Below are 26,772 nucleotides of genomic sequence, written 5' to 3' on the forward strand. Positions count from 1 at the left end.
AGAGGCTTCAAGGGTGCTGTTCCTTGCCCTCTTAGCTCGTCGGAGCCGCGGGCCGCACAGAAAGTGGAGACAGGCTCAGCAGCTTGGAGCAGTGGCTTTTATTTGTCGGCCACTAGAGCTGCAGCCAGCCAAGGCAGGAGGTGAGTGCTCCCGGGAGCCTAGGAAGCAGGCGGTGATGGGGGAAGCGCGCCCTCCTGCTGGCGGGGCCCACTGGCCGCCATGCTAGTTGGGGGCTGGCCGTTGTTGCCCAGTCCCAGCAGACCGTAGGCTGTGTTGAAGAGGTTGATAGGAGTGGAGCCGTCGGTGATGAGCGTGGATTTCAGGCCCAGGGATTGGAGCAGTTTGACCTGGAAGAAGGGAGTGGGGTGCAGGGAGGCAGATGAGAAACTGCAGCCACAGTGGCTGGCTACTCTGCTCCTGTCTGCCAGCACCACATCAGGGATGGCCTCTTTGTACCAAAAGAGCTGCACTGCTGCCGCCCCTTTCATCTTACAGCCCTGCCTGGTTTTCTTGGCCTGTTGGTTTCTTGTCTCTCCTAAGAGCTGCAGCAGGACACCGTTCCCCAGCTTCACCCCCACCAGATGTTTCTGATGGTGTGTTTGCCTTCCTGATCAAAGCCTGTGCCCAAGACGCACACACTCACTCACCTGCATCTCTGGCCCAGCTACAGCCAGGTCCCTGATGGTGCTGGGGCCCAGGGCCTCGGTCATCTGCTTGAACTTCTTGGCCTCCACCTCTGCCAGCTGCTGGGCCTTGCTCACTTCCAGTTCCAGCTGGGCCCGGGCATAGACCAGCTCCAGCTCTCGCACTTTCTGCACGCGCTGCAGCTCAGCCTCCTGGGAGCGGGGATAGCCCGGTGTTCTTTAGGTCATGTGGCCTCTGGGAGCTGTCCAGCACGTCACCCTGGCCAGCAGGCTAGGGGTGTATGTGTGTCAGTGTGTGTGGGGGTGGGGTGGGGAGGGAAACTGAGGCAGCCAGCTTGCAGACAGTTGGTGTTGCATCCGGGCTATGCCACCGCTTAGCCTGTGTGAGTGTCTGAGCTTACAGCCTGACATCAGGGCATCTGGTGTCCCCCTCCAGCGATGCAGCCACCCCAGACCCCAAGGCCGTGTCCCGCCCCCCCTTGCCCCGCCACTTGCCGTCTCAATGGCCAAGGCCTGTGCCTTCAGCTTGGCCTGCAGCACGGAGCCTTCGCCCTCGATGCGTGCTGCCTCGGCGCGGGACTCAGCCTCTGCCTTGGCAGTGCCAGTACTCTCCACTGCCATGCTGTGGGAGCAGGAAGAGGCGGTCAACGCTGCGAGGAAGCCCTCCCCTGTGGCCTTGGGGCCTGCTGCCACAGCGCGCGCACACACACACACACAGATGAACACATATTCAGATACACAACTACACCGACACATACACAAGCCCCCCGCTGCCCGCGACCCCTCGCGCCCCGTGCTCCCTGTTCACCTCAGGGCTTCCAGCTCTAGCAGCTCCTTACGGGCCTTCTCAGCTTCCGACTGGTCCAGGATCTTCTGTCTCTCCAGCCGGCCCCGGGCCTCCTGCTCTAGCCTTTGTGCCTCATGCCTGCAGGAGGGGGCATAGAGACCAGGGCTTGGGCCAGGAGTACAGGGGCGCAGAGGCCAGGGCTAGGCTGGGCATGGGGCGTGGGCCCGCCAATCCTCTAAGATGGCTGGGGGTGGCACCCTGAGAAGGCCCTCAATGTGGGACTCAGGTCAGGAGAGAACAGGTAGTCCATGGTCAAGGCCACCGTGGTCACACTCATGACCTTCCTGGGTGAGTGGCACATCCAAGGCAGTAAGATGGGCAGGTGATGGGGTAAGGTGGGAGAAGAGGGCGCTCCAGCAGTTGTGGGAGAAAGGAAGAGCTCCCCAGGGAGGAGGAGGAGATGGCAGTAGAGGCTGGCAGGGGAAGGACATGCTGCAGGGGGGAGAGCTTGTGGGGGCAGAGGGAACCGGCAGTGCAGAGGCAAAGGCAAGATAGGCTGTGCATGTGGGAAGCAGGAGGGAGCTGGGGGCGGCGGCAGGGCTGCAAGGTGGGGGACAGGGGGACCAGGGACACAGCTGGGCTGTGGCATGAGCAGGGTGGGCGGCCCCTAGGATGCACACTCGCTAGTGCATGGCAGAGGCGAGGAGACCTGCAGGCCATGCAGGGCTGTGAGGGTGTGGTAGCACAGAGCGGGGCAGCATGGTTGCAGGGCAGCAGGATCCCCCGGCCCACACTCACTTGGCCGCGGCCTCCTGGGAGTTGGTGGTGATCTCGATGGCCAGCTGGACACTGCGCTGCAGGGCGTCCCGTGTCCTCTGGTCCACAGGCTCCACCGACTGCACATCCACGCTGCTGACCACCAGCCCATTCTGGGGAAAGACAGCCCGGTCCCGGGGCCTGGGCAGGGCTATGCCATCCGGGCCCTTGGCTTCGTTTGTCTCGAAGCCGAAGACGGCGGTGCGGATGATGCGTGCCGAGTTCTTGTGGAAGTCATCGAAGGTGACGGAAGCCACGGCGCCCCGCACCCGGGACGCGATGGCTTTGCAGGCATCCCCCACGAAGTCGGGCACAGAGAAGAGTTTGGCCATCTCCTGGGGGTCCTTCCGGTCGCTCAGCTCGAAGTGCCTGGGAGCAGAGGGGCCCAGCATGACTGTTTTCCTATGGTTACTACATTCCTGGGGCCAGCATCATGTAGCCTGGCCAGTTATGGCCAGTTATCTATGACCCCTCCTACAGACATAACCACCACTGCGGGGGCACTGACATCTCCTATGGGAATGCCCCATTGAGTCCTGGCTGCTCCACTTCCCATCCAGCTTCCTGCTAAGGCACCTGCATGGTCCAAGTGTTCAGGCCCCTGCCACCCCTACATCGAGACCTGGATGGAGTTCCAGGCTCCTGGCTTTGGCCTGGCCCAGCCATGGCTGGAGTGGTCATTTGGAGACTCAGTCAGCAAATGGAAGACCTCTCTCTGCCTTAAGGCAGGACTCACATGTCTATCCTGTGTGTGGGGGCAGGGACCCTTACAACAGGGGATGCTAATTTTGCTTACAGGGTCTGAGGAACATAACCCATGTTCCCATAAATCCTTTTGGCAACCCTAGGCAATGGGAGGATGAGCAGAGGGGACAAGAGACCAACAGTTAAGCTGGGATCTGTGGGGTGTTTTGGGGGGTGCCTGCCCTCCTGGTTCTCCCCTTGCTTCCCCTTGACTGTGGCCTTGAGTCAGATCCGCCAGCTTCAGCAGGTGCTGCTAAGATCTGCATGTGGGCAGCTGACAGGCCCCCGTGGTGCCCATGGGTCTGGGCACCTCGCCTTGGCCACAGCAAACGGGTATCCAGGAACCCAGCGGCCATGACTTCAGGAGGCCTCTAATCCTCGGGGCACCCCCCCCCCACCCCAAGCCCTATGCCTCACCAGTTATAGGCCAGCTGCAGCTGCAGCCGGGCGTGGTCGGCCGTCTCGATGGTGATGACGTCGGTGAAGAAGTCAGGTCCCAGCAGCAGGCAGAGGGCGCGACGGGCATGTGGACGCTTGGGCCGGCCGGCCGACAGGGACAACACGGTGAATTGCTCCTCCGGACCCAGTGACACCAGCTCGGGCCCAAAGACCACGCTGCAGGGGGTGGACGGGCAGTCAGCCAGTCATGCCCACTGGTTCCCCGCCTCCCCCGGACCCTGCTTGCTCGGCGGGGGGGTGGGGGGGAGGCAGACAGCTCCTCACCGAGCTCGCTTCTCCCTGTAGTCATACACTTGTACCGCTGCATTGTGAGGCACGCGGTAGCTGACCACGCGGGTCTTGTTTCGGAGCCCTAGGGGCGGATGGGGCTTGGGAATGGCCGTCTGGCCCCTGTCGGCCAGAGGGTCCTGCCCCTTATTCAGCAGCTCCTCCACTCCGGGGGGCAGCTCCTTGTCCCACAGGATCTCGTCCTGGGTCAGCATGTAGGTGCTTCCAATCACAGCGCGAACCTGAGAAGAAGAAACCAGAGAGAGATGGCGCTAGTGAAGTGGGAGTCCAGGGAGACCTGGGCACGGGGCTTCAGGTAGAACTTCCTGTTTGCCACCTGCTGGCTCCGTGGTCTTGGGAAAGCTGTTTGAGCCCTGGGCTTCAGTTGCCTCATCTGTGAGATGGACACTTTAGTAGCTCGCTCAGGGGCCAGAGTGGGGCAGTGAGGAAGGGGCTGCTTGGGACGCCCTCATTTTGCGTTCAACAGCTGACACCAGTCCTGGCTACTCCTCACTTCAGATCCAATTTCCGGCTAACGTGCCAGAGATGGCAGCAAGTGGTGACCTAAGTCCCTGAGTCCCCCATCACCCCTGTGGAAGACCCAGCTGGAGTTCCTAGTTGCTTGTTTTGGGTCGGCCCAGGCCTGGCTGCCGTCTCTCTCTCTCTCTCTCCAGTGCAATCTCAAGGGGCTAAGCAATGAATGTCATTTGCATGAGGGGTTCAAAGAATAGCACTTGGCATCTAGTGAGTACATGATACCATTCTTTCTAGAACCTTCCTTCATGAGGCAGACACAATCCCAGGAAGTAAGTGGGACACACTCCCTGCTTGGCAGACCTTCTCATGTGTCCCCCCCAACCTAGCAATCCCACTCCAAGGTTAAACCCAGAAGAAACATTGGCCTGTGTCCAACAGGAGGTCCCATGAACAAATGCTTAGCCCAGACGCCCAGGAACATGGGAGGTCGGGTAAAACAGACCACAGTCACCCATCACACAGCTCCCTGGGCTCCATGGAGAGGAGGACGGATGCAGCCCAGGTCAGACCAAGGTCAGGACTCAGGCACCAGGGAAGGGGCCACAAAGGGGGACACACCTACAGGCCCAGGGTCAACTTCACCCAGCCCACCCTCTCTGTTGATTTGAGACCATGGGGACAGGATGGCCAGTGTTCCCTGCAATGCTCTCAGGCCCACCAGCCACCCACCCTGCTGCTACCATGGAGAGACGGTTGGTGTCCCCTCCCCCTGCTCCATCAGCATCAACCCCGCCCCTCCCCAACTGTTACCTTCCCAGTTTTGACATCTTGCACGTAAATGCCCTCATTTTCGTCCAGGGGGATGGCTTGGCGCTCTTCTACCACTTCCACCTTGGCGGACGGCACATACTCCAGAGGCCCGCGGATAAGCCAGCGGTCCCCGGCCTGGCGGGAGATCCTGTCGGTGCCTTCACCCTCCTCCAGGGGCTGCAGGGCCCGCAGCAGCAGCCCCTGCTGCTCCGAAAGCACGTACACATCCTGAATGCCTCGCTCCAGCCTCTCCCCGGGCTGCAGGAAGAAGGACTTCTCGCCCTGGTGGGGAGACACAGGTGCAGTTAGAAGCAGGTGCCATCTGGAGTTGCAAGGTGTCCCCTCTCCCCAGCTCCATGGCACTTCCCGGGCTGTCCCAGAAAGTAGCCCCCAGACCCAACCACACTAGAACCCCAAGGAGTCCCTCTGGACGACAGGGGTCTCTGCAGATCCACACAGGCTCTCACGGGGGTCCAACGTGAAGAGTTTGTACCTCGTGGGGACCCACGTCCTCAAACCCACAGTGAGGCCCGAGCCTGCCAGTGGGGTGGACCTCTGGCACGCTGGTTAGGATGCTGCTCAGACTGCCTGCTCCACATGCCAGCTCCTCTGCCTCTGAACCGGCTTCCAGCACAGACACCCCGGGAGGCAGCAGGGGACAGCTCAGGTCCTGGGGTCCCTGCCACTGGGTGAACCAGTTGGAGCTCCTGGCTCCTGGCTGCAGCTTGGCCCTGCTCTGGCTGTCGTGAGCATTTGGGGAGTGAATAAACAGAAGATCTCTTTCCATCTGTCTCTGCTTTTCAAATAACACAAAAATAAGCATAATTGAAAAAAATTTAAATAGAAAAAGAAAGAAGAAAGAAAATATTGACCTATGTTCCTTTTCATTTTTCCCAGGTGCTGTATTCTTGGGATGGTGGAGTTTAGGCATTGGCAAATGCCAATCTTGGTGCCAAATCTGCTCCGGCCCATCTTGTGTGAATGCCCGCACGCCTGGGCCTGGGCTGTCCACAGTGGATCAATACCCGATGCCCAGCACTACAAAACAGTGTAGCATTTGCTGGGAAGAGGAGACTTCCTGCTGCCAAAAAATACATATTTTAAATATATACTTATTGATTTGAAATGCAGAGTGCCGGAGAGTGGAATAGAGAGAGAGTGAGGGATTTTTCCATCTGATTTTCTATCTCTGTGTGTGTATGTGATGGAGAGAGAGATTGTCCACCTGTTGGCTCACTCCCCAGTTGCAGTTGGCATTGAGCTAGGCTGAAGCCATGGTTTGCCATACATGCATCCTGTGTTAGAGCGCTGGGTTGAGCTCCAGCTGCTCTATTTCTCATCCAGCTCCCTGTTAATGCCTCGGGAAGGCAGCAGAAACGATCCAAGTGCTTGGGCCCCGCCGCCCACGCGGGAGATCTGGAAGAACATTTTGGCTCCTGGCTTCGGCCTGGCCCAGCCCTGGCTGTTGCTGCCATTTCAGGAGTGAACCAATAGATGGAAGGTCTCTCTTCCCTCTTTCTCCCTCTGTCACTTTGCCTTTCAAGTAGAGAAGATACATCTTCAAAAAGAAAATCAGAGAAGATGTCAAGAACTCCATGCAGGTTTCTCTGTCTTTCAAGTTGATTAAAATGAGCATTTTTTTTAAAGTCCTAAGAATTAAAAATAATGACAGGGACACAGCTCTTGTTCACACATGGTCTATGCTGCTTTTTTGAGACGGTGGTGGAGTTGAGCAATTTCAGCAGAGACCATATGGCTCACAAAGCCCAAAATAGCTGCTATCCAGCCCTCCACAGAAAGGGCTTGCTGGGGCGGGCGCTGTGGTACAGTGGATTAAGCCGTAGCCTGGGACGCTGGCGTCTCATAGGAGCACCAATTCAAATCGCAACTGCCCTATTTGTGCTGCAGCTCCCTGCTAATACAGCAGGGAGGGCAGTGGATGCTGGTCCAGGTGCTGGCCACCTGCGAGGGAGAGCTGGATGGAATTCTAGGCTCCTGCCTGCAGCACGGCTGAGCCTGAGCATCTCTGCCATTTCAGGAGTGAACTTCAGATAGAATATGGTCATCTCTCTATTTCCATCTCTTCCGAAGGGCTTGGCAGCGTGGCCTAATGGCTAAGGTCCTCGCCTTGATCCCATATGGCTGCTGGTTCTAATCCCGGCAGCTCCACTTCCTCTCTGTCTCTCCTCCTCTCAGTATATCTGACTTTGTAATAAAAATAAAATAAATCTTTAAAAAAAATATATATATATATATATAGGAAAGGCAGATCAGATTTATGGAGAGAAGGACAGACAGAAAGATCCTCCATTTGTTGGTTCACTTCCCAAATGGCCTCAACAACCAGAGTTGAGCCAATCTGAAGCCAGGAGCTTCTTCTAGGTTCCCCACGCGGGTGCAGGGTCCCAAGGCTTTGGGCTATCCTTGACTGCTTTCCCAGGTTACAAACAGGGAGCTGGATGGAAGCAAAGCAGCCGGCCCTTGAACAAGCACTCATTTGAGATTCTGGCACTTGCATGGTAAGGATTTAGCCATTGAGTCATTGCACTGGGCTCTATTTCTGCCTTTCAAATAAATAATAAATAAAACTTCACACATAGACACATAAAGGTTTGCTACCCTTGGTATGTGGCCACATATAGCTCAGAGAGACAAGGAAGCAGTAGTAAGGGTTAACCAATAGATGTGCTTTAGGAAGGAGGACACAGGTAACAGAACACAGAAGGACGTTTTCAGAACCATGAAGGAAAGTTCCAGAGTCTTCATGCTTGCAGTGGGTCAGGTGGCAACATCTGAGGGTACTTCCGAATGGCCATTAAAATGGAACTAGAAGATAAGCTTACTCCTGGTCACATGTTTTTGAAACTCAAGCACAGCAGAGGTCTTCAAGAGGCTTGCAAAATGCACAAATTATGAAATAACTCTGTGTGCATTTCAAATAATTTTGCACCAAAATAAACTTATCTTGTTGTTTTAAGGGTTTGTTTATTACAAAAGCAGAGTGACACAGAAAGAAATATCTTCTGGCAGCTGGCTTACTCCCCCGGTGCCTGAAACAGTCAGGGCACAGCCAGGCTGAAGCCAGGAGCCAGGAGCTCCATCTGGTTTTTCACATGGGTGCAGGGAATGAATCAGCAGATGGAAGATCTTTTTCTCTCTCTCCTTCTGTCCTGTAACTTTGCTTTTGAAACGAAAAGAAAATAAATCTTTAAAATAAAAAAAGAGAGAAATCCTTATCTATTTCTGTATCTACTCATTCATTTTATATGAAAGGCATGGAGAGAGAGACAGAGAGGACAAGGAAAGACCTCTCATCCTCTGGCTTATGTCCCTACCGTCCATGGCACTAGGAACAAGGAACTTCATCTGAGTCACCCCTGGGCCAATACCTGCTGCTTCCCAACCCAAGCATGAGTAGGGGGCTGCAGCAGGGTGGGGCTGCAGCAGGGTGGGGCTGCAGCAGGGGTGGGGCTGCAGCAGGGGTGGGGCTGCAGCAGAGGTGAAGGCAGACAGTGGTATGGGATGTGGGGAGTCCCAAACAGCATCCTAACTGCTTCATCCCTAGACTTGTCTGTTTCTTTCATCTGTGCATTTCTGGAAACCTCGTTGGGGGTAAATCAGCGGCTGGCAGGAATCTAGCAGAAGGGTGTTTTGAGCCTTCTCTATTTCCCATGCAAAAACACAGCAGGTGCTTCTAGAACGTTCCAGCGATGCAGAGAGCCATACTCACCTTGACGACACGCTTCTGCCCTAGCTGATTCTTGCCGTCAGGGCCAACTGGGTCTAGAATGACACAGTAGTTTCGGGGGCCCAGAGTGGTGATGGGCACCACCCCTAGCACCTCCTCGTAGACGTCGGGCACGTGGGCTTCCGTGTCCTGCACTGTCACCAGCCACTCCTCCCCCGTGCGGCGGACCACGCCCCGCAGGTCTCGGAAGTTCTGCCGAGCCCGCAGATGCAGGGCTGTCTGTGGGACAACAAGGGGCATGAGTGGCAGAGGGAGGGCCCCCGGCTCCTCCAAAGGCTGCTGGGGAACCCCCACCCCCGGGACACCAAAGGTTGCTGGGAGCCTAGTGACTAAATGCCCACCACCCCAGAAGTTTGGAGTTTGTGACCCTGGAAATGCAACGCACACAATCCGCCGCACCCTGACCCCGCAGCCTCGGCTCACAAACCTTCTCAGTGAGGATCACTGCATTCACCAAGTCCAGGACCTCCTCGAACACCGCAGGGAGGTATGCACCCACCGTGCGCACCAGCCATTCTTCCCCTAGGCCGAGGGCAAAGGGGAAGGGTCAGAGGTCACTCTGCTGTCCCCTCTCACCAAGTCAACAGCAGGGGACCTGCAGGACTTTCTAAGCCAAGGGCTGACTTCAGGGCCCAGACAGCAGCGTTCACACTCATGCCTTTCTTGTTCTTCTTTATTTAAGGATTTATTTATTTCTATTTGAAAGGCGGATATACAGAGAGGAGGAGAGACAGAGAGGAAGATCTTCTGTGTAACGATTCATTCCACATGCGGCCTCAACAGCGGAGCTGAGGCAATCCAAAGCCAGGAGCCAGGAGCTTCTTCTGGGTCTCTCATGCGGGTGCAGGGTCCCAAGGCTTTGGGCTGTCCTCAACTGCTTTTCCAGGCCACAATCAGGGAGCTGGATGAGAAGCGGGGCTGCTGGGATTAGAACCAGCTCCCATATGGGATCCCGGGTGTGCAAGGCGAGGACTTTAACCACTACGCTATTGTGCCAGGCCATTTTTGGATTAGCTCAGCTCAGCCATTGCAGCCACTTGGGGAGTAAATCAGCAGGCAGATCTTTCTCTGTGTCTCCTTCTCTCTGTAAATCTGCCCCCCCAATAAAAATAAATAAATGTTAAAAAAAAAAAAAAGAAAAAGAGTCCAGTGCAGTAGCCTAGTAGCTAAAGCTATTGTCTTGAACATGCCCAGGATCCCATATGGGCACCGGTTCTAATCCCAGCAGCCCTGCTTTCCATCCTGCTCCCTGCTTGTGGCCTGGAAAAGCAGTCAAAGACAGCCCAAAGCCTTGGGACCCTGTACCCGCATGAGAGACCCAGAAGAAGCTCCTGGTTCCTGGCTTTGGTTTGGCTCAGCTCTGGCTGTTAGGGTCATTTGGAGAGTAGACCAGCAGGTGGAAGCTCTTTCCGTCTTTCCTTCTCTCTGTAAATCTGCTTTTCTAATAAAAATAAATAAATCTAAAAAAAAAAAAAAAAAAAAGGAAAGAAAAAGCCAGTCAAAGCAGTTCAGATCGCTGCTCTGCCAACACCCTGCAACACCTGCTCCAAGTTCCAAATACCAACTGTTTTCCTCTCGCTGGCACGGGCGGCAGAAGTTGCTTTGTGACAGGTGTAGACGCCCTTCAGTGTATGGCAACAGGTGCAAGCTACAGCCTCATCTTGCAGGGTCACACACCCAGCATCAGGAATCTGAGTTCTGTCCTATCCTTTGAAACACATGAGCACTTGATGGTTGACACTGTGAAGCTTCTCCCTGTGGTACCAGTTTACCCATGTGGATGCCAGATCAAGTCGCAGCTGCTCCACTTCCCATCCAGCTCCTGCTTGTGGCCTGGGAAAGCAGTAGAGCACAACCCAAAGCCTTGGGACCCTGCACCCGCATGGGAGACCCGAAAGAAACTCCTGGATTCAGATCAGCTCAGCTCCAGCCATTGCTCCCATTTAGGGAGTAGACAGTTTTCTCTGTCTTTTCTTCTTTCTGTAAATCTGCCTTTCCAATAAAAATAAATCTGAAGAAAATATTTTTATTGGAAAGGCAACACAGAAAGAGATCTTCCATTCCTTGCTTCACTCCCCAAATGGCCACCAGGGCTGGAGCTAAGTCAACTCGAAGTCAGGAGTCTCCTGCTTTCCCAGGCCACAAGCAGGGAGCTGGATGAGAAGTGGAGCAGCTGGGACATGAACCAGCACACATATGGGATGCTGACGCTGGCATCACAGACCCCCAACATAAATATTGTTTTAAATAAAGAAGAAAATGGAACAGTACTCTTTTGAGGTTTTTGGATAAAGTGAACTATAAAACTTTTAATCTGAAAGGCAGAGAAGCAGAGGGAGAGCCAGCTGCATCCACCAAGTCCACCCTCCAAACGCCTGAGATAGTTGGGGTTGTGCAAGGGTCAACGGCAGGAGCCAGGAACCCCTCCTGGTCTCCAACATGACTGGCAGGACTTCAAACACTGGAGCCATCACCAGCACTTCCCAGGGTGCACATTAGCACAAGGCTGGAGTTGGATTCCAGGGCCAACACAGGGATTCTAACATGAGCATCGAGCCAGCTGGGTCAGCGCCCTGCCCTGGGTAGCGCATGGCATGGGACCCATGATGCCTTTGCTTGAGGCACCTGAACTGCTGTCCTGTCAGTCTGTAAGCAGAGGAGACACGGCCACTGCCTGCAGTGCCCAGTGGAGGCTGGGGACAGAGGCCAGGCCAGGCCAGGTGACAGGAACACAGGGTCAGCATGAGAGCGGAGCCAGCATCAGGTGAGGAGTGGGGAAAGGCCAGGGCAGCTCTGGCCAGCTTTACCCAGCTCCTCCCCATTCTTCTCCCACAGTGGAGCTCTCTTGGGCCCCTTGGCAACCCACCTGTCACCCTCTCCTTGCCATCCCGGTCCAAGCACTCCTTGCGGGCCCTCAGCCGCAGCGCCTGGTTCTGTCTGATGACTGTGGCTTGAATGATCTCCACAACCTCCACCTCTTTCTGGGGGATGTACGTGCCTGGGGGGAGGCAAGGCGAGGGAAGGCGAGAGGTCAGAGGGGCAGGCGTGAGAGCCACAGGGAAAGAACAGGAAGACCTTGACCGTGAACCATGTGGAAAGCACATACCGGGCCCTTCAAACAGCCACTCATCTCCTGCCACCACCTTCTCTCCATCCTTGTTTTCGAAATCCAGCAGGGCCTTCAGATGCAGTGCCGTATTGGGCAGGACCACCTGCAGTGGGGTGATATCCTAGAAGGAGAAGAACAGGGTTATGGGGTGCTCAGTGCATTAACGCTACCCCCACTCTGTCCCAGCCAGCTCAACTTCATTATCAGGAAATCTGAGGCCATGATGCCCAGCTTCCTATGTCCCAGGAAATGGACAAGGTCGGGGAGGGGGTCTGGAAAATTGTGACGGAGCAGTCCAGGCCGAAGGATGTCCCTGCTGCCCGGCCAGGAGCACACCTGCCTCTGCAGAGGATGCTTCCGGGTGCTCAGAGCTAGAAATCCACCAGGAGGGAGGCCGGGTGGATTTCTTGGTGGGAGACACCTCCAGGAAGCTGGCTGTGAGAGTAGGTCGTGGCCTGGCCACGGCTCTTCAGGAGGCAGCAAAGGTAGAAACTGCTATACATGGCAAGACTCAGCACATGACCTTGTTTTCAAAGTTGCCTTCCAGTCACAAAACTGCCCACCTGCACTGGTCATCACATCTTCCATCAGCGAGGGATACCCAACAGAGAGTCGAAATCCCTGTTGAGATGCTTGTGGAATCAATGGGGTTGATGTTCTGAGATGAGAGAGATGGAGAGATGGAGAGACGGAAAGAAGGAAGGAAGGAAGGCAGGGTCACAGTAAGGATTTGAGCTACACTCGTGGTGGGACAGGGAAGGCAGGCCAGAGGCAGCTGTCCCGCTCCAGGGTGGAGAGGGTCATTTAGGGGTCATCATTGTCCTCCTGGCTCACGGCAGGTTAAAGCAAGTCTGGGAGGGATGACAAAGTCCTGGGGGCTTTGAGGGATGACAAAGCTCTTGCAACTATATCACACACACACACACACACACACACACACACACGTGTGTGCGCATGTGTGCGAAGGGAGATTCCAGTGGGTCTGAGACAAAGCCTGAATATGGATTTAAACAAACACCTTCATTTTAACAGCTTCAGACTTTGGGAAAATTGGCAAGCATAATGCACAGAATTCCTAGACACTGCTTCAATTCCTTAGGATTGACTTTTTAGTAACGTTCCACTTCCTCTCTCCACACATCCACACTTCTTCCCCAGACTGTTTGCATCTAAGCAGACTTGAACTCTCCCCAGGTTATGCTCCTGCACCCCCAGGACCAAGAAGCACTTGCTAAGGGTCCATGCCATGACACAGTAGACTAAGCCACCACCTGTGACACCAACAAATGTACCCAAGTGACAGTCAAGTCTCACTTGGTCTTCTTCCTATCCAGCTTCCTGTTTATTTGCCTAGAGATTCAACAGGAGATAGCCCAAGTACTTGGGCCCCTGACACCTACGTGGGCAATCTGAATGGAATTCTTTGCTCCTGGCTTTGGCCTGGTGCAGCCCTGGCTGTGGCAGCCACTTAGGTAGGTTGTTCAAATGGATGAGGAGCTTAACCTTGGCTCAGCCAGTTGAGGGCTATGCAGCTGCTGAGATGGACTCTTCGGTCTCAAGGGAGGGCGGGGTCATCAAGGGTCCATGAAGAAAAAGGGGCTAGCTAGGCTGGTGGGTGAAGGGACACTGAGGCAGCTCTGCTCTGGCGGCAGCCAACACCTGTCCTGTCCCAGCTCATGTAAGGTGACAGGTGGGTAGACTGGGGGCATGGGGAAACCATGCCAGGTACCTTCTCTAGAACCTCCCCTGGATACAGGGGGAAGGGGTCCTGAGCCAGGCGGATCTCCAGGTCAGCATGGCGAAGCCGAACTTGCCCCGTGACATCCAGTAGCACTGAGCCCTGGGCGTCCCGACACACGGGGTTGGCCACCGTGCAGTAGTGACGTGGGGGGACTGTCACCATCCGAACCGGGGCAAACAGGACCCTGTTGGGGGAATGAAAAGGGATGTGAGGACCCTGCCTGTTGCCCGACCCACCTCCAGTGAAGGTAAGGACAATAACAGCCCCAGGGCCCCCACCCCCACATGGACAGTCAGTCCCCATGCCAACCTCTCATTGTCCTGTCGGATGTAGGTCTTGGGTCCCACCTCCACACGAGACACATTGCTGTTCTGGTCCAGCACATGGATGTAGTGGTACGGAGGGATACGGATGATGGACTCTGTGGTTGCCATGGTAACTCCTGCAGGGACAGCTGCACAGGTGGGGAGGAGACACACGATGAGCACAGGGTGCCTGCCACGAGGCGGGCTGGGGCCCAGGGTTGGGCTGTGTATGGGGCAAAACATCTTTTTTCTTCCCTCCCAGGACAATACAGTCCTTCCCAACCTCACCTTTGCTGAGACCCACTTGTCACAATGAGGCACAGAAGGTTAAGGTACCAACTCCTCCCCTCTCAATTCCCATCACCTCCCTCCCTCTAAAGAGTCCACGGGGACCCATGCTGTGATATGGCTACTTAAGCCACTTCCTGTAATGCTGGCATCCTGTATTGGGAACACCAGTTGGCGTTCCAGCAGCTCCATTTCTGATCCAGCTCTCTGCTAACAGACAGGAAAGCAGTGGAGGATGGCCTCAGTACCTCGACCGTTTCCACTCATGTGGGAAACCCAGAAGAAGCTCCTGGTTCTTGGCTTTCACTTGACCTAGCCTCTGCTGCGGCATCCATTTGGGAAGTGAATTTGCAGATGGAAGATCTCTCTCTTCCTTTATCTCAGTAAATCTGCCTTTCAAATTTTTATTTGTATTTATTTGCTTTTGAAATAAAAATTGAAAATGTATTTATTTATTCTTCTTGTAAAGTCAGATTTACAAAGAGAAGGAGAGACAGAAAGATCTGCCATCCACTAGTTCACTCCCCAAATGGTCAAAACGGCCAGAGCTGAGCTGAACCGGAGCCAGGAGCCAGGAGCCAGCTTCTGGGTCTTCCATATGAGTAGTAGGGATGTAAGAACCTGGGCCATCCTCTGCTGCTCCCCCAGGCCACAAGCAGGGAACTGCATCGGAAATGGAGCAGTCAGAAATCTAGCTGGCTGTGGGAAGCTGGTGTTGTAGGCGCTGGCTTAGCCAGCAAACCCACAGCACTGGCCCCAATAAAAGAAATCTGAAATAAACTGCTTGCATCAGTAGGCACCAGGAGGGGCTTAGAACAAATGTTCCCAACAAGGTGGAAATGAACCCCTGGGGTGGGGAGGGGGACAGGGACCAAAGGGCAGCTGTGACCATGTCAGCACAGGTGGACAGTGTGGCTCCGCACTGCTCTGCCTTCTCCAGGGGCAGATGACCCCGTGATCCCCGGGGCACCCAAGGACCTGGCTGTATTGAAAGGTAACCCTGCAACCAGTGACAATTGCATTATCTTTGCCTGCTGCCCCACCCTCTCCAGTGAGCCCTAAGCACGCCTAGGGGGGTGAACTGTGAAGGGCTGGGCCAAAGCTCAGAGATTCAAAGAGGGAGACAGAGAGAGAGAGAGAGAGACCTCCTATCTGCTGGTTCACTCTCCAAATGGCTGTGACAGCTTGGACTGGGCCAGGCCACAGTCAGGCATCAGGAAAATCTTCCTAGCCTCCCACTTAGGTGTGGGGTCCCAAGGACTTGGGACATCTTCTGCTGCTTTCCCAGTCCTTATGCAGAATTTCATCGGAAGTAGAGCAGCCCAGACTCAAACTGTCATGTCAGCGCTTGCAAGGGGGAGGATTAGCCTGTGTTTCGCCATGTTAGCTCCTCAGGCAAGCATTTTAGAAGACCAAAGTCAATGAGCCAAAAGTGCACTAAGAGCCACAGTGCCTCGGGCCTTACGGGGAGGCACGGTAACAAGACATTGGCTGCTTTGACCAGAGCCTGATTATCCAAGCAAACAGTTGGATTTTAAAAAACCTGCATGGGGGGCCTGGCGGCGTGGCCTAGCGGCTAAAGTCCTCACCTTGAACGCCCCGGGATCCCATATGGGTGTCGGTTCTAATCCCTGCAGCTCCACTTCCCACCCAGCTCCCTGCTTGTGGCCTGGGAAGGCAGTTGAGGACGGCCCAAAGCCTTGGGACCCTGCACCCGCATGGGAGACCTGGAAGAGTTCCAGGTTCCTGGCATCGGATCGGTGCGCACCGGCCCGTTGCGGCTCACTTGGGGAGTGAAACATCGGATGGAAGATCTTCCTCTCTGTCTCTCCTCCTCTCTGTATATCTGACTTTGTAATAAAAATAAATCTTTTAAAAAAAAAACCTGCATGGGGCCCGGCACAGTAACCTAGAGGCTAAAGTCCTCACCTTGCACATGCTGGGATCCCATGTAGGCACCGGTTCTAATCCTGATTGCCCTGCTTCCCATCCAACTCCCTGCTTGCGATCTGGGAAAGCAGTCCAGTATGGCCCAAAGCCTTGGGACCCCGCACCCACGTGTGGGAGACCTGGAGGAAGTTCCTGGCTCCTGGCTTTGGATCTGCTCAGCTGCAGCCATTGTGGCCACTTGGGGAGTGAACCATCGGATGGAAGTTCTTCCTCTTTGTCTCTCCTCCTCTCTTATATATGACTTTTCAATAAAAATAAAATAAATCTTAAAAAAAAAAAAAAAACTTGGGCCCGGTGGCGTGGCCTAGCGGCTAAAGTTCTCACCTTGAACGCCCCGGATCCCATATGGGCACCGGTTCGTATCCTGGCAGCTCCACTTCCCACCCAGCTCCCTACTTGTGGCCTGGGAAAGCAGTTTAGGACAGCCCAAAGCCTTGGGACTCTGCATCCATGTGGGAGACCTGGAAGAAGTTCCTGGATCCTGGCTTCGGATCAGCATAGCATCGGCCGTTGCGCTCACTTGGGGAGTGAATCATCGGGCGGAAGATCTTTCTCACTGTCTCTCCTCCTCTCTGCATATCTGACTTTCCAGTAAAAATAAATAAATCTTATAAAGAAAAAAGTTATAAAAAAACAAACTTGCATGAAGGGTTTCCCATGAAATAATGGGTTAGGACAATCCCAGGGTGAAAAGACATGCACAGTGACATGTCAGCCATGCCAGGAATTTCACCAGCAGCTGGAGGCTGCTGCCCAAGGTGGCAATGCAAGGACCTTGGCTTATCTCCCAAGGAGACGGGACAACAGGTACAGAAAGGACAGTTCACCGCATGACCGGATCCCGGATTCCCAAGTCCAGCAGCCAAGGACAGCCCCCTCTTGGAATACATCTGACCTCCCCACACCGCACCAAACAGCCTGTCAGAGGCTCAAGTGCTACGGGTTTTGTAGGCAGCTGGGCTCCGCCTTGAGGGTCTGCAGGCACTTGGCCCACAGCGGATCTGCATCAGCGTCTCTCTCCTTCCCACCCTTTCCTCGCTGTTTCTTCCTCCCTGCCGGAGCCAGCAAGACAACCTTGGACTTGGTGAGTTAGGGCCAAGGATTCACACCCAAGCTACTTGGGCCTGCACTTGTGGTGGGCTCTGTTTCCTGAGCGTTTCCCCTTAGTCTCACTTCTGGGCACACTTCCCACAACAAGGCACGCTACTCTGCTTCTCATTCTTTTTCTTTTTTTTTTTTTTTTTTTTTAAGATTTATTTTATTTTTATTGCAAAGTCATATATACAGAGAAGAGGAAAGAAAGAGAGGAAGATCTTCACTCTTTTGGGGGAGTGGTAATTCACTCCCCAAATTACCACAATGCCCGGTGCTGCACCGATCCGAAGCCAGGAACCAAGAACTTCATCCAGGTCTCCTACATGCGGGTGCAGGGATGGGTTCCCAAGGCTTTGGGCCATCCTTGAATGCTTTCCCAGGCCACAAGCAGGGAGCTGGATGGGAAGTGGGGCTTGGGTTAGAACCAGTGCCCATATGGGATCCCAGTGCATTCAAGGTGAGGGCCCTAGCCGCTAGGCCACCACACCAGGCCCCCTCATTCTTTTTTAAAGATTGATTTATTTATCTGAAATTCAGAGTTAACAGAGAAAGTTCTCCCACCTGCTGATTTACTCCCCAAATGGCTGCAATGGCCTGACCCCGGGCCGGTCTGAAGCCAGGAGCCAGGAGCTTCTTCTGGCCCTGGTACGTGGATGTAGGAGCCCAAGAACATGAGTAGTCTGCTGTTTCCCTAGGCACGTGAGCAGAGAGCTGGACTGGAAGTGTAGCAAGCAGGACTTGAACCAGTGCCCATATAGGACTGACACTGCAGGCAGAAGATTATCGTGCTACATCATGGTGCCAGCCCCCTAGATTCACTTCTACTCTTCAACTACTGCTTGTTCCGGAAGCTATGTTGATATGTGCAAGGGGTGGCTCTCCTTCTACTCCAGTCTCTTGTCTGGGACAAAGACAGGCATTCTAAATGCAGATACATATAAGGTGCAAGAATTGGTAACCAAATGTATTCAAACGCAAATTCACGTACACACAGCAGCATCTGGTGCACCACGCGGAGAAAAATCTGCTATGTGTGGACAGCAGGGTCAGCAGAGACTGACCCAAAGGAGGAGGGGCAGGGCAAGAAGGAATGGGTGCCCACCCAGCACCTGCAGCTCTGGTCTACGGAGTGAGGCCCCGCTGAGGGAAAGCCTGGTGCTGCTCCAGGCAGCCTGGGACAAGGGTGTGTCCTGCTTGACAAGTCAGGGGCTGGTGACCACCAGCTCAGCCCACCCTCAACGAGCTTCCCTGGTTGCTCTTGGGTATCTCCAGGCTGGGAATGCCGGGATCCTGGCTCTTGTTCTTAGCCTCATAGCTGCTTCCTCATCTACCAAATGGGAGCAGGTCTCTGCAGCCTGTCTGGTTGTGAGGATTCAGGGCAGAGGGGCCGGCTCTTCCCCAGCACGCTGTGTCCCCCTATCCTGATGGGGGTGGGGACAAAGGGGATGCTACTAGAGGTCTCCCCCCGCCACACACACACACCAAGCATCCCTGGTTTCTGGTTAGGAAGGTGACAAGACCTGTAACACAGCACAGAGGGGGTACCTGATGACCAAGGAAAGCTTTTCCCAGGAAGTGCGGGAAGGGGAGGAGGGCTCCTCTACCATGTGGAAGCTGGGCCAGGACACCAGATGGGGAAACAGGAAGGGCCAGGGCTGCAGGAAGAAAGTTGAACCTGCGCCTGGCAGCAGGCTCTAGCCTAGCCTCCACCGTTCCTTGCTGGCCCAGCTCCCATGCCCCTGTGGCTGAGGCCTTGCCACCATCTGCTGGCCCAGCTGGGCCCAGTCAAGGGGGGGGGGTGCCGCACACAGCTCAGTGACTCAGCAGGAATCATCCTCACGGCCCATCAGGCCCCATTCCTGTCGGGTTCCCAGGTCAGAGCATCTCACCTCCCCTGATCACAACCCTGGAGCTGAACCTTCACCCAAAGTCACCAGGGGACAGAGCTTGTCTCCCTCCACACCCACCACTCACGGAGGGGAGTCGGGGAGCCACTTGACTCTGGCAGTGTGCTTGGGACACGAGGCAGCCTGATGCGGCTCATCGGTTCTTGTGGACAGTAGCTCACCGTGCCAGGGCCCTGAAAAGAACAATGGCAGAGTGGGCATTTGGCACAGCAGCTGTGCTGCCTGCCACCTAGGATATTATGCCTGCATGCCACATTAGTGTGTCTGGGGTCACGTCCACGCACCATTCTCCTCTCCAGCTTCCTGCTCTGTATCCCCACCCACCGCAGGGAGGTGTTTCAGGCACCTCCTCAACACACATGCAGGAGACCTGGATGGAGTTTCTGTCTTCTGGCTGTGGCCTGGCTCGGCCACACCTGTTGTGGGCATTTGGGGTGTGAACCAGCAGATAGGAGATCATTCTGTCTTTCAAATAAAGAAATAAGGAAGTAAGGGGGAAATGACTGTTGACCTCCAGAAGGTATTTACCAGCTCTCAGGTTCGGCCCCAACTCCTCCAACCCACTCTCCTTTCAGTTCCTGCTTCTGACATTTGCCATATTCAGCTGTCTGTGTCCGTGCCCTGCCCTACCCAACCACGCATGTCTCAAATGTCATGAGACCTACAAGAACCACAGGTGACACTACTCCTCTCTGTCAGTTTCATGCTGGGTTCACCCTCTAGTTAAAACATGGACTGAGTTCTGGGTCCCAGTCTCCTGACTTAAAACTTGGCCCAACATCGGGCCCGGCGACGTGGCCTAGCGGCTAAAGTCCTCTCCTTGAACGCCCTGGGATCCCATATGGGCGCCAGTTCTAATCCCGGCAGCTCCACTTCCCATCCAGCTCCCTGCTTGTGGCCTGGGAAATCAGATGAGGACAGCCCGGAGCTTTGGAACCCTGTGCCCATGTAGGAGACCTGGAAGAGGTTCCTGGTTCCCGGCTTCGGATCGGTGCAGCACCGGCCGTTGCGCTCACTTGGGGAGTGAATCATTGGATGGAAGATCTTCCTCTCTGTATATCTGACTTTGTAATAAAATAAATAAATCTTAAAAAAAAAAAAAAAAAGATTACTGTTAAAACCTTGGTCCAGCATCGTGGTGTAGTAGGTAAAACCGCTGCCTGTGATAATGACATCCCATATGGATGCTGGTTGCTGTCCCGACTGCCCTGCTTCTTTATTCTTTTTTAAGATTTATTTATTTATTTTACTGGATAAATAAATGAGGCAGATATACAGACAGAAGGTTTACTCCCCAAGTGCCTGCAATGGCCAGAGCTGAGCTGATCTGAAGCCGGGAGTCAGGAGCTTCTTTCTGGTCTCCCATGCAGGTGCAGGGTTCCAAGGCTTTGGGCCATCCTCACTGCTTTCCCAGGCCACAAGCAGGGAGCTGAATGGGAAATGGAGCAGCTGGGATATGAACCAGTGCTCACATGGGATCCCAGTGGATGCAAGGTAGGATTTAACCATTAGGCTATCGTGCCGGGCCCTGGCTGCTCCGCTTTTGATCTGGTTTGCTGCTTATGCACTCAGGTGCTAGCCCAAGGATGTGGGCCCCTGCTACTCCTGTGGGAGACCTGGATGCACCTCCTGGCCTCAGCCTGGATCTGCCCTTAGCTATTGTGGCTATCTGGGGAGTAAAGCTCTTTCTCCACCCTTCCCCTTTCTCTAGGACTCTCCCTTTCAAATAAATAAATAATGAAATAACCGAGCCATGAGTCACTACAGATCAGCTTCAGGGTCAGCTGCGGGTGGTTGATATGGTGGCTCTTTTTTTTTTTTTTTAAGATTTATTTATTTTTATTACAAAGTCAGATATACAGAGAGGAGGAGAGATAGAGAGAAAGATCTTCCGTCTGATGATTCACTCCCCAAGTGAGCGCAAAGGACGGTGCTGTGCCGATCCGGAGCCAAGAGCCTGGAACTTCCTCCCGGTCTCCCACACGGGTGCAGGGTCCCAATGCTTTGGGCCGTCCTCGACTGCTTTCCCAGGCCACAAGCAGGGAGCTGGATAGGAAGTGGAGCTGCCGGGATATGAACTGTCACCCAAATGGGATCCCAGTGCGTTCAAGGCGTGGACTTGAGCCGCTAGGCCACAGCGCCGGGCCCAATATGGTGGCTCTTAAATAGCAGATGTCCCAAGCCAACCCCATGGGCTGCAGAGAGCTGCATGAGCACCTGCCCGCAGACCACACAGGGGCCTGTTGGTGCTACAGAGTCAGGGGCCCCAGCCCAGAGCTAACCCAGATCCCCAGTGACTTGGTGAGAGCAGCTCGGGTGGAAGGTAACCACTCTCAGGCAAGGCTGTTTGTTAAAGGCACCTGGGGACCTTCTAAAGCCACATCTCCGGGGAGTTGATATGAGCAGTCTGAAGCTTGGATAAAAGCTTAACTGTTTTTAAAAGCTTTCCACTGGGGTAGGGCGTGGTGGTTCAGTGAGCTAAGCTGCCACTCGTCACAACCACATCCTGGTTGAAGGAGTCCTGGCTGCTGTGCATCGTGTCCAACTTCCTGCTAATGCATTCTGGGAGGCAGCAGATGATGGTCCAAGGGCTTTGGACCCCTGTGACCTGCATGGGACACCTACAGGGTGTCCCTGGCCTTGCACTAGCCGTGGAGGGCAGGTGGGGCGTGTCCCAGTAGATGTGAGCTCTCTCTGCCACTCTGCCTTTCAAGTAGATTCAAATAAACTTTTTTTCTTTTTTTAAGCTGATCCTAATATACAAAGGTACTTTGACTCCCAAAAGTGCTTCCCAGGTTTTATACCCACCAGCAGGATCAAGGGCCTCTCACAGGACTCCTTGTCTTCCCCTCTGGACCGCTCCCTGTACAGAGCAAGTGCACAGTTGGGGTCCTCGGCAGGCAGGGCGCTTCACTCATTCTCCTCCAGCGCCCTCCCCTCAGGTCCCAGAGGGCCATTGAGCCCCACCCCTGGGCCCTGGGTCCAGCCAGCCATGAAGCTGGGAGAGAGGGAAGTGGCCCCCAGTCAACCTGAGGTTGTGGAACAGGAGTCCCTGCGGAGTCTTCCTTCGCTTGATGTGAAGATGAACATTCTGGTCTGTGTTTACCAAATGAGTCATCCCACAGGCCCGGAGAGAGCCTGTTGTCACCAGCAGCTTCCTAGTTTATCAAAATCACGCCCTACTTCAGGGAAACTGAGAAGTCGCAGCCTATCAATCTTCCAGACAGCAACATTTCAGGGACTTGCCCCTTTTGTTAATTAATTTTAAAGGCACAGTAACAGAAAATGAGAATCTTCCTTCTGTGGGCTCATAGTTCCAACATCCAAGTTTGAGCCAGGCTGTCACCTGGAACTCCAACAAGGCCTCCGTCACGGGTGCTGGGGCCCTAGCACTTAGACCATCTTGTACTACTTTTCCAGGCACATCAGCAGGAAGCTGGAGGGGAAGCGGAGCAGCCAAGACTCAAACCAAATGGGATGCCAGCATTGCTGGCTCAACCCACTCTGCCATGATGTCAGCCCTAGCAACACTTTGGTTAATTTTTTTTTAAATTACTTACTGGGCACACGTGTTGCAGTGGATTAAGCTGGAGCCTAGAAAGCCCTTATTCTATATCAAAAGTGCTGGTTCTAGTCCCAGCTACTCCACCTTGCTAAAATAAAAGGATGCCAGATAGCAGGCAGATGCCTAACTTGCAGCACCACAAGACTGGCCCCAGGAATCTTCTAAGAAAATCATCTGAGTTGCTACGAGTTATACCTTTGTTGGGAGAGGGGAAGGATGGGTGTGGGAGCAGAAAGGGGCCATTGTGCCAGCCCAGGACCCTGCCACTCCTGCATGCAGCCAATTCATGTTAATCATTGACAATGAGGAGTGCTGAGACTAGAAGTGACTCAGTCTGGGCCTGGCGTGGTGGCCTGGTGGTTAAAGTCCTTGCCTTGAATGCGCTAGGATCCCATATGGGCACCGATTCTAATCCTGGCAGCCCTGCTTCCCATCCAGCTCCCTGCTTGTGGCCTGGGAAGACAGTCGAGGATGGCTCAAAGCCTTGGGACCCTGCACCTGTGTGGGAGACCTGGAGGAAGCTCCTGGCTCCGAATCAGCGCAGCACTGGCTGTTGTGGTCACTTGGGGAGTGAATCATTGGACGGAAAATCTTACTCTCTATCTGATCTTCCAATTTAAAAAAAAAAAGTGACCCAGCCTGCAAAGCTTTCACTTTAGATCTCTTTTTAAAATTTTTTTAACTTGTGTTCCATCTGCTGGTTCCCCAAATGTACACCACAGACAGGGCTGGGCCAAGCCCACGCCAAGAACCAGGAAGTTAATCCAGGTCTCCTAAGTGTGCAGGGATCCAGTACATGAGCCATAGCCTGCTGCTTCTCATGTAGGCACCAGCAGGAAGATGCAATTTCAAGTGGAGCTGGAATTTGAAGCCAGCTTTTCCCATACAGGTTGCACAGGGGCCCAGGAATGTTCCAATCACACTGCCAAAGGCTAGTTCCTAGGTTCCTTTCACTAAACTGTGTCAGCATAGCATTTGGCTGGGATTCTTACTCCTGCTGTTTCCCAGACCTCGCCCTGGACCACGGAGTCAAAGTTCCTAGGACAGACAGACTCTGGGACTTGTAGGCAAGTCCCCCAGATAATAGCTGTTACTTGCTCTAAACTTCACCGCTGCCAGGCACTGAGGTTATCAGAAAGGCAGATTGATTGGGCCTGCACCATGACATGGTGGTCAGGCCTCTGCCTGTGGCACTGCTTCAATCCCAGCTGCTCTTTACTTATGGCCTAGGGAAGCAGCAGAGGATGCTTCGAGTCCTTGGACCCCTGCATCCACATGGCAGATCTGGAAGAAGCTCCTGGCTCCTGATCGTCTCAGCTCTGGCCATTGTCATTTGGGGAGTGGCCATTTGGGGATTAAACCTGTGGACAGAAGATGTCTTTCTTTCCTCTAACTCTGCCTTTCAATAAAAATTATTATTATTTGAGGCAGACTGACAGGGAAAGAGACACACACACACACACACACACACACATGCTCACATACTCTTCCATCTGCTGGTTCATTTCTCAAATAGCCACCACAGCAAGGTGTGTGACAAGCTCCATTCTGGTCTCCCACATGCGTGGCAGGGGCCCAAGCAGCTAAGCCATCTCCCACTGTCTCCCCAGGCACATCAGCAAGAAGCTGGATTGGAAGATCAGCGGCCATGACTCAACTGGCATTCTGAAGTGGGATGCGGACATGAGCAGTGGTTTCAACCACATGCCACCATGGCGGCTCCCTGCCCAGGGCCTTTCACCCACTCATTGGCAGATCTGAGGGTGGAGTCAGTGTGCCCCCACTCCACCCCAGGTATCATGGTTGCAGAATCCTGCCTGGCCAGCAATAATCCTGGAGCTGAAGGGCCTGGGAAGGGCAGGGGATTGCCCAGGAAACTGTGCCACAGGTCAGGGCTCACAATCCAGGCCTCTGTGCCCCCTAGAGATAGACAGGGTACACCCAGGGAGGTGGTTGAGCACCCAGCTACCTCAGTCCTCCGAATGGCTCCAGATCACCCACAGGAGGCGGCTGCCCCACCCCAGGGCATGCCACACAGGTTCTCAAGGAATCTGACCAGTGATAGCCAGCCTTACCTTCCTCACCAAGCGGTCCCCCAGGACAGAAGTGTGGTAGTGCGGGGGCACAAGGCTGTAGCTCAGTAAGCCACGCTGCTGCTTCCGTGGCTGGCAGCGCACATCATGGTATGTCCCCCATCCAGCTTCCTGCCAATGCCCCCTGGGAAGGCAGCTGGAAGATGGCATATGGACTTGGGCTCCTGTCACCCATAGGAGACCAGGTGGAGTTGACTGGTTTCAGCCTGGCTGAAACTTGGATATTGGGCTACCTGGGAGTGAACCTGCAGATGGGGGAGGTCTGATACTCTGTTTTACAAAGAAGTTGGTATATCTTGAAAAAATTTTTTTAAAAAACCAGGGGCCATCTTTCATATCCCTTTTCCAACAGCTCACTCTAGAGTGACAGCTCTGACTTCCCACAACACAGGCTCACAAGAGAGCTTCCTTGTTTTTTTTTAAATGTCATTGGGGCTCAGCGCCATAGCCTAGCGGCGTAAGTCCTCACCTTGCACATGTCAGGATCCCATATGGGCACCTGTTCTAATCCCAGCAGCCCGCTTTCATCCAGCTCACTGTTTGCAGCCTGGAAAGGCAGTCCAGGACGGCCCAAGGGCTTGGGACCCTGCACCCACATGGGAGACCCAGAAGCTCCTGGCTTCAGATCAGCACACCGCCAGCCATTGTGGACACTTGGGGAGTACATCAGTGGACGGAAGATCTTCCTCTCTGTATAACTGACTTTCCAAAAAAAAAAGTCTTTGTCCCGGGGCTGGTGATGTAACAGGCTAATCCTCTTCGTGCAGCACCAGCATCTCATATGAGTGCCTGTTACAGTCCTGGCTGCTCTACTTGTCATCCAGTTCCCTGCTAACGCACCTGGGAAAGCAGTAGAAGATGGCCCAAATCCTTGGGCCCCTGCTATTCACATAGGAGACCCAGAAGCTCCTGGCTCCTGGCTTTGGATCTGCCCAGCTGTAGCTCTTGGGGCAATCTGGCCATCGTGAACCAACTAAGATCTCTTTCTCCACAACCTAACTTTTAAGTAAAATAAAAAAAAACCTTTATATATATATATATATATATATATATATATATATATATATATATAATATACACACACACACATACATATATATATATAAAAATCGTTGTTCCTTTTATTTATTTGAGAGGCAAAAACAGAAACAGAGTGTACACCGACCCACTGGGCCACTCCCTAAATGCCTGCAAAGGCCCAAGGTGAGAGTATTACCAGCAGAAAGCTGGCCTTAGGAGTGGGGCCAGGACCCAAAGACAAAAAATTTAGGTATGAGATGCAGACATCAAAACCGGTGGCTTGAACAGCCATGCCAAACGCCCACCCCAGCTTCCTATTTTTTCAAGACTTCCTCCCCTCAACCCCATCCTCCCTGCCCCAGAGATGAACCATGTCAGGTAAACTCAAGTTCACTCTGAGTGACTTCTGCAAGCACCAAGGCCCACAACAGGCACAGCCTGGCGGCAGGTACAGCGTCTGGCAGAGCTGAGAGCTCTGAGGAAGTGCCTGAGAGGACAGGCCCAAGTTGGGGTCCCTGGGAGGAACAGGTGGGAGAGTAGGCAAGCACCAGACTGGCTGGGAGTTGGAATGGATGCCCGCCAGTCCCCTAGCCCCAAAGGGAGAGCGGCCCCGGGGCTGCGAGGCAGCCATCTATCAGTTGATCTACTGTTGCTGTAAAAGCCACAGAACCCCAGCACAGAAAGCAAAAGCGCACACCCCTCTTCCCCTTTACACCTGCCACAGCAGAAGCAGGACCCAGGAGGCCTGCCTCAAGGGGACACAGACTCACCAATATGCGGGGGGTTTCGGGGCCAGGACCCTGTACTCCACAGTGCTGTGTTCCTGTCTACTATACACGCCACACCGGGGCCAGCCTCGGTCCGGGAAACTCCCTTGCCCAACCCCAGGGATCACTTCCCGGCCGTCGGGGGCGGGCCCGGGGCGGGGCCTGGCGACTTAAAGCCCA

At 54.2% G+C, this 26,772-nt stretch overlaps 1 protein-coding gene across 2 annotated transcripts; it reads right to left on the minus strand.

The window, feature by feature from the left end:
- Positions 1 to 83: 83 nt before the first annotated feature.
- Positions 84 to 26,766, minus strand: MVP (major vault protein). 2 transcript variants are annotated; one of them, XM_058680501.1, is made up of 16 exons: positions 26,596 to 26,766; positions 19,215 to 19,320; positions 13,912 to 14,056; positions 13,591 to 13,786; positions 11,859 to 11,982; positions 11,619 to 11,750; positions 9,180 to 9,274; positions 8,735 to 8,971; positions 5,005 to 5,286; positions 3,715 to 3,959; positions 3,409 to 3,606; positions 2,230 to 2,616; positions 1,453 to 1,569; positions 1,140 to 1,266; positions 648 to 836; positions 84 to 347 (listed from the first exon to the last, which is right to left on the minus strand). In XM_058680501.1, the coding sequence occupies exons 2-16, from the start codon at positions 19,282 to 19,284 to the stop codon at positions 159 to 161; spliced, it is 2,733 nt and encodes a 910-aa protein (XP_058536484.1). In that variant the 5' UTR covers positions 19,285 to 19,320; positions 26,596 to 26,766; the 3' UTR covers positions 84 to 158. The 2 variants fall into 2 exon arrangements, with proteins under 2 accessions (XP_058536484.1, XP_004587190.2); XM_004587133.4 differs by lacking the exon at positions 19,215 to 19,320.
- Between the last annotated feature and the right edge of the window lie 6 nt (positions 26,767 to 26,772).

The sequence above is a fragment of the Ochotona princeps genome, chromosome 24 (genome assembly GCF_030435755.1).
Source record: "Ochotona princeps isolate mOchPri1 chromosome 24, mOchPri1.hap1, whole genome shotgun sequence".
Taxonomy (NCBI): Eukaryota; Metazoa; Chordata; class Mammalia; order Lagomorpha; family Ochotonidae; genus Ochotona; species Ochotona princeps.

Excerpts from the sequence above, each read along its gene's own strand:
- MVP (XM_058680501.1), bottom strand. The coding sequence starts at position 19,284 with ATGAGCCGCATCAGGCTGCCTCGTGTCCCAAGCACACTGCCAGAGTCA. Across the intron at positions 1,570-2,229 it reads TCCCAGGAGGCCGCGGCCAA|GCATGAGGCACAAAGGCTAG; the intron begins GTGAGTGTGGGC and ends CCCCTCCTGCAG. Across the intron at positions 1,267-1,452 it reads CTAGAGCTGGAAGCCCTGAG|CATGGCAGTGGAGAGTACTG; the intron begins GTGAACAGGGAG and ends CTGCTCCCACAG.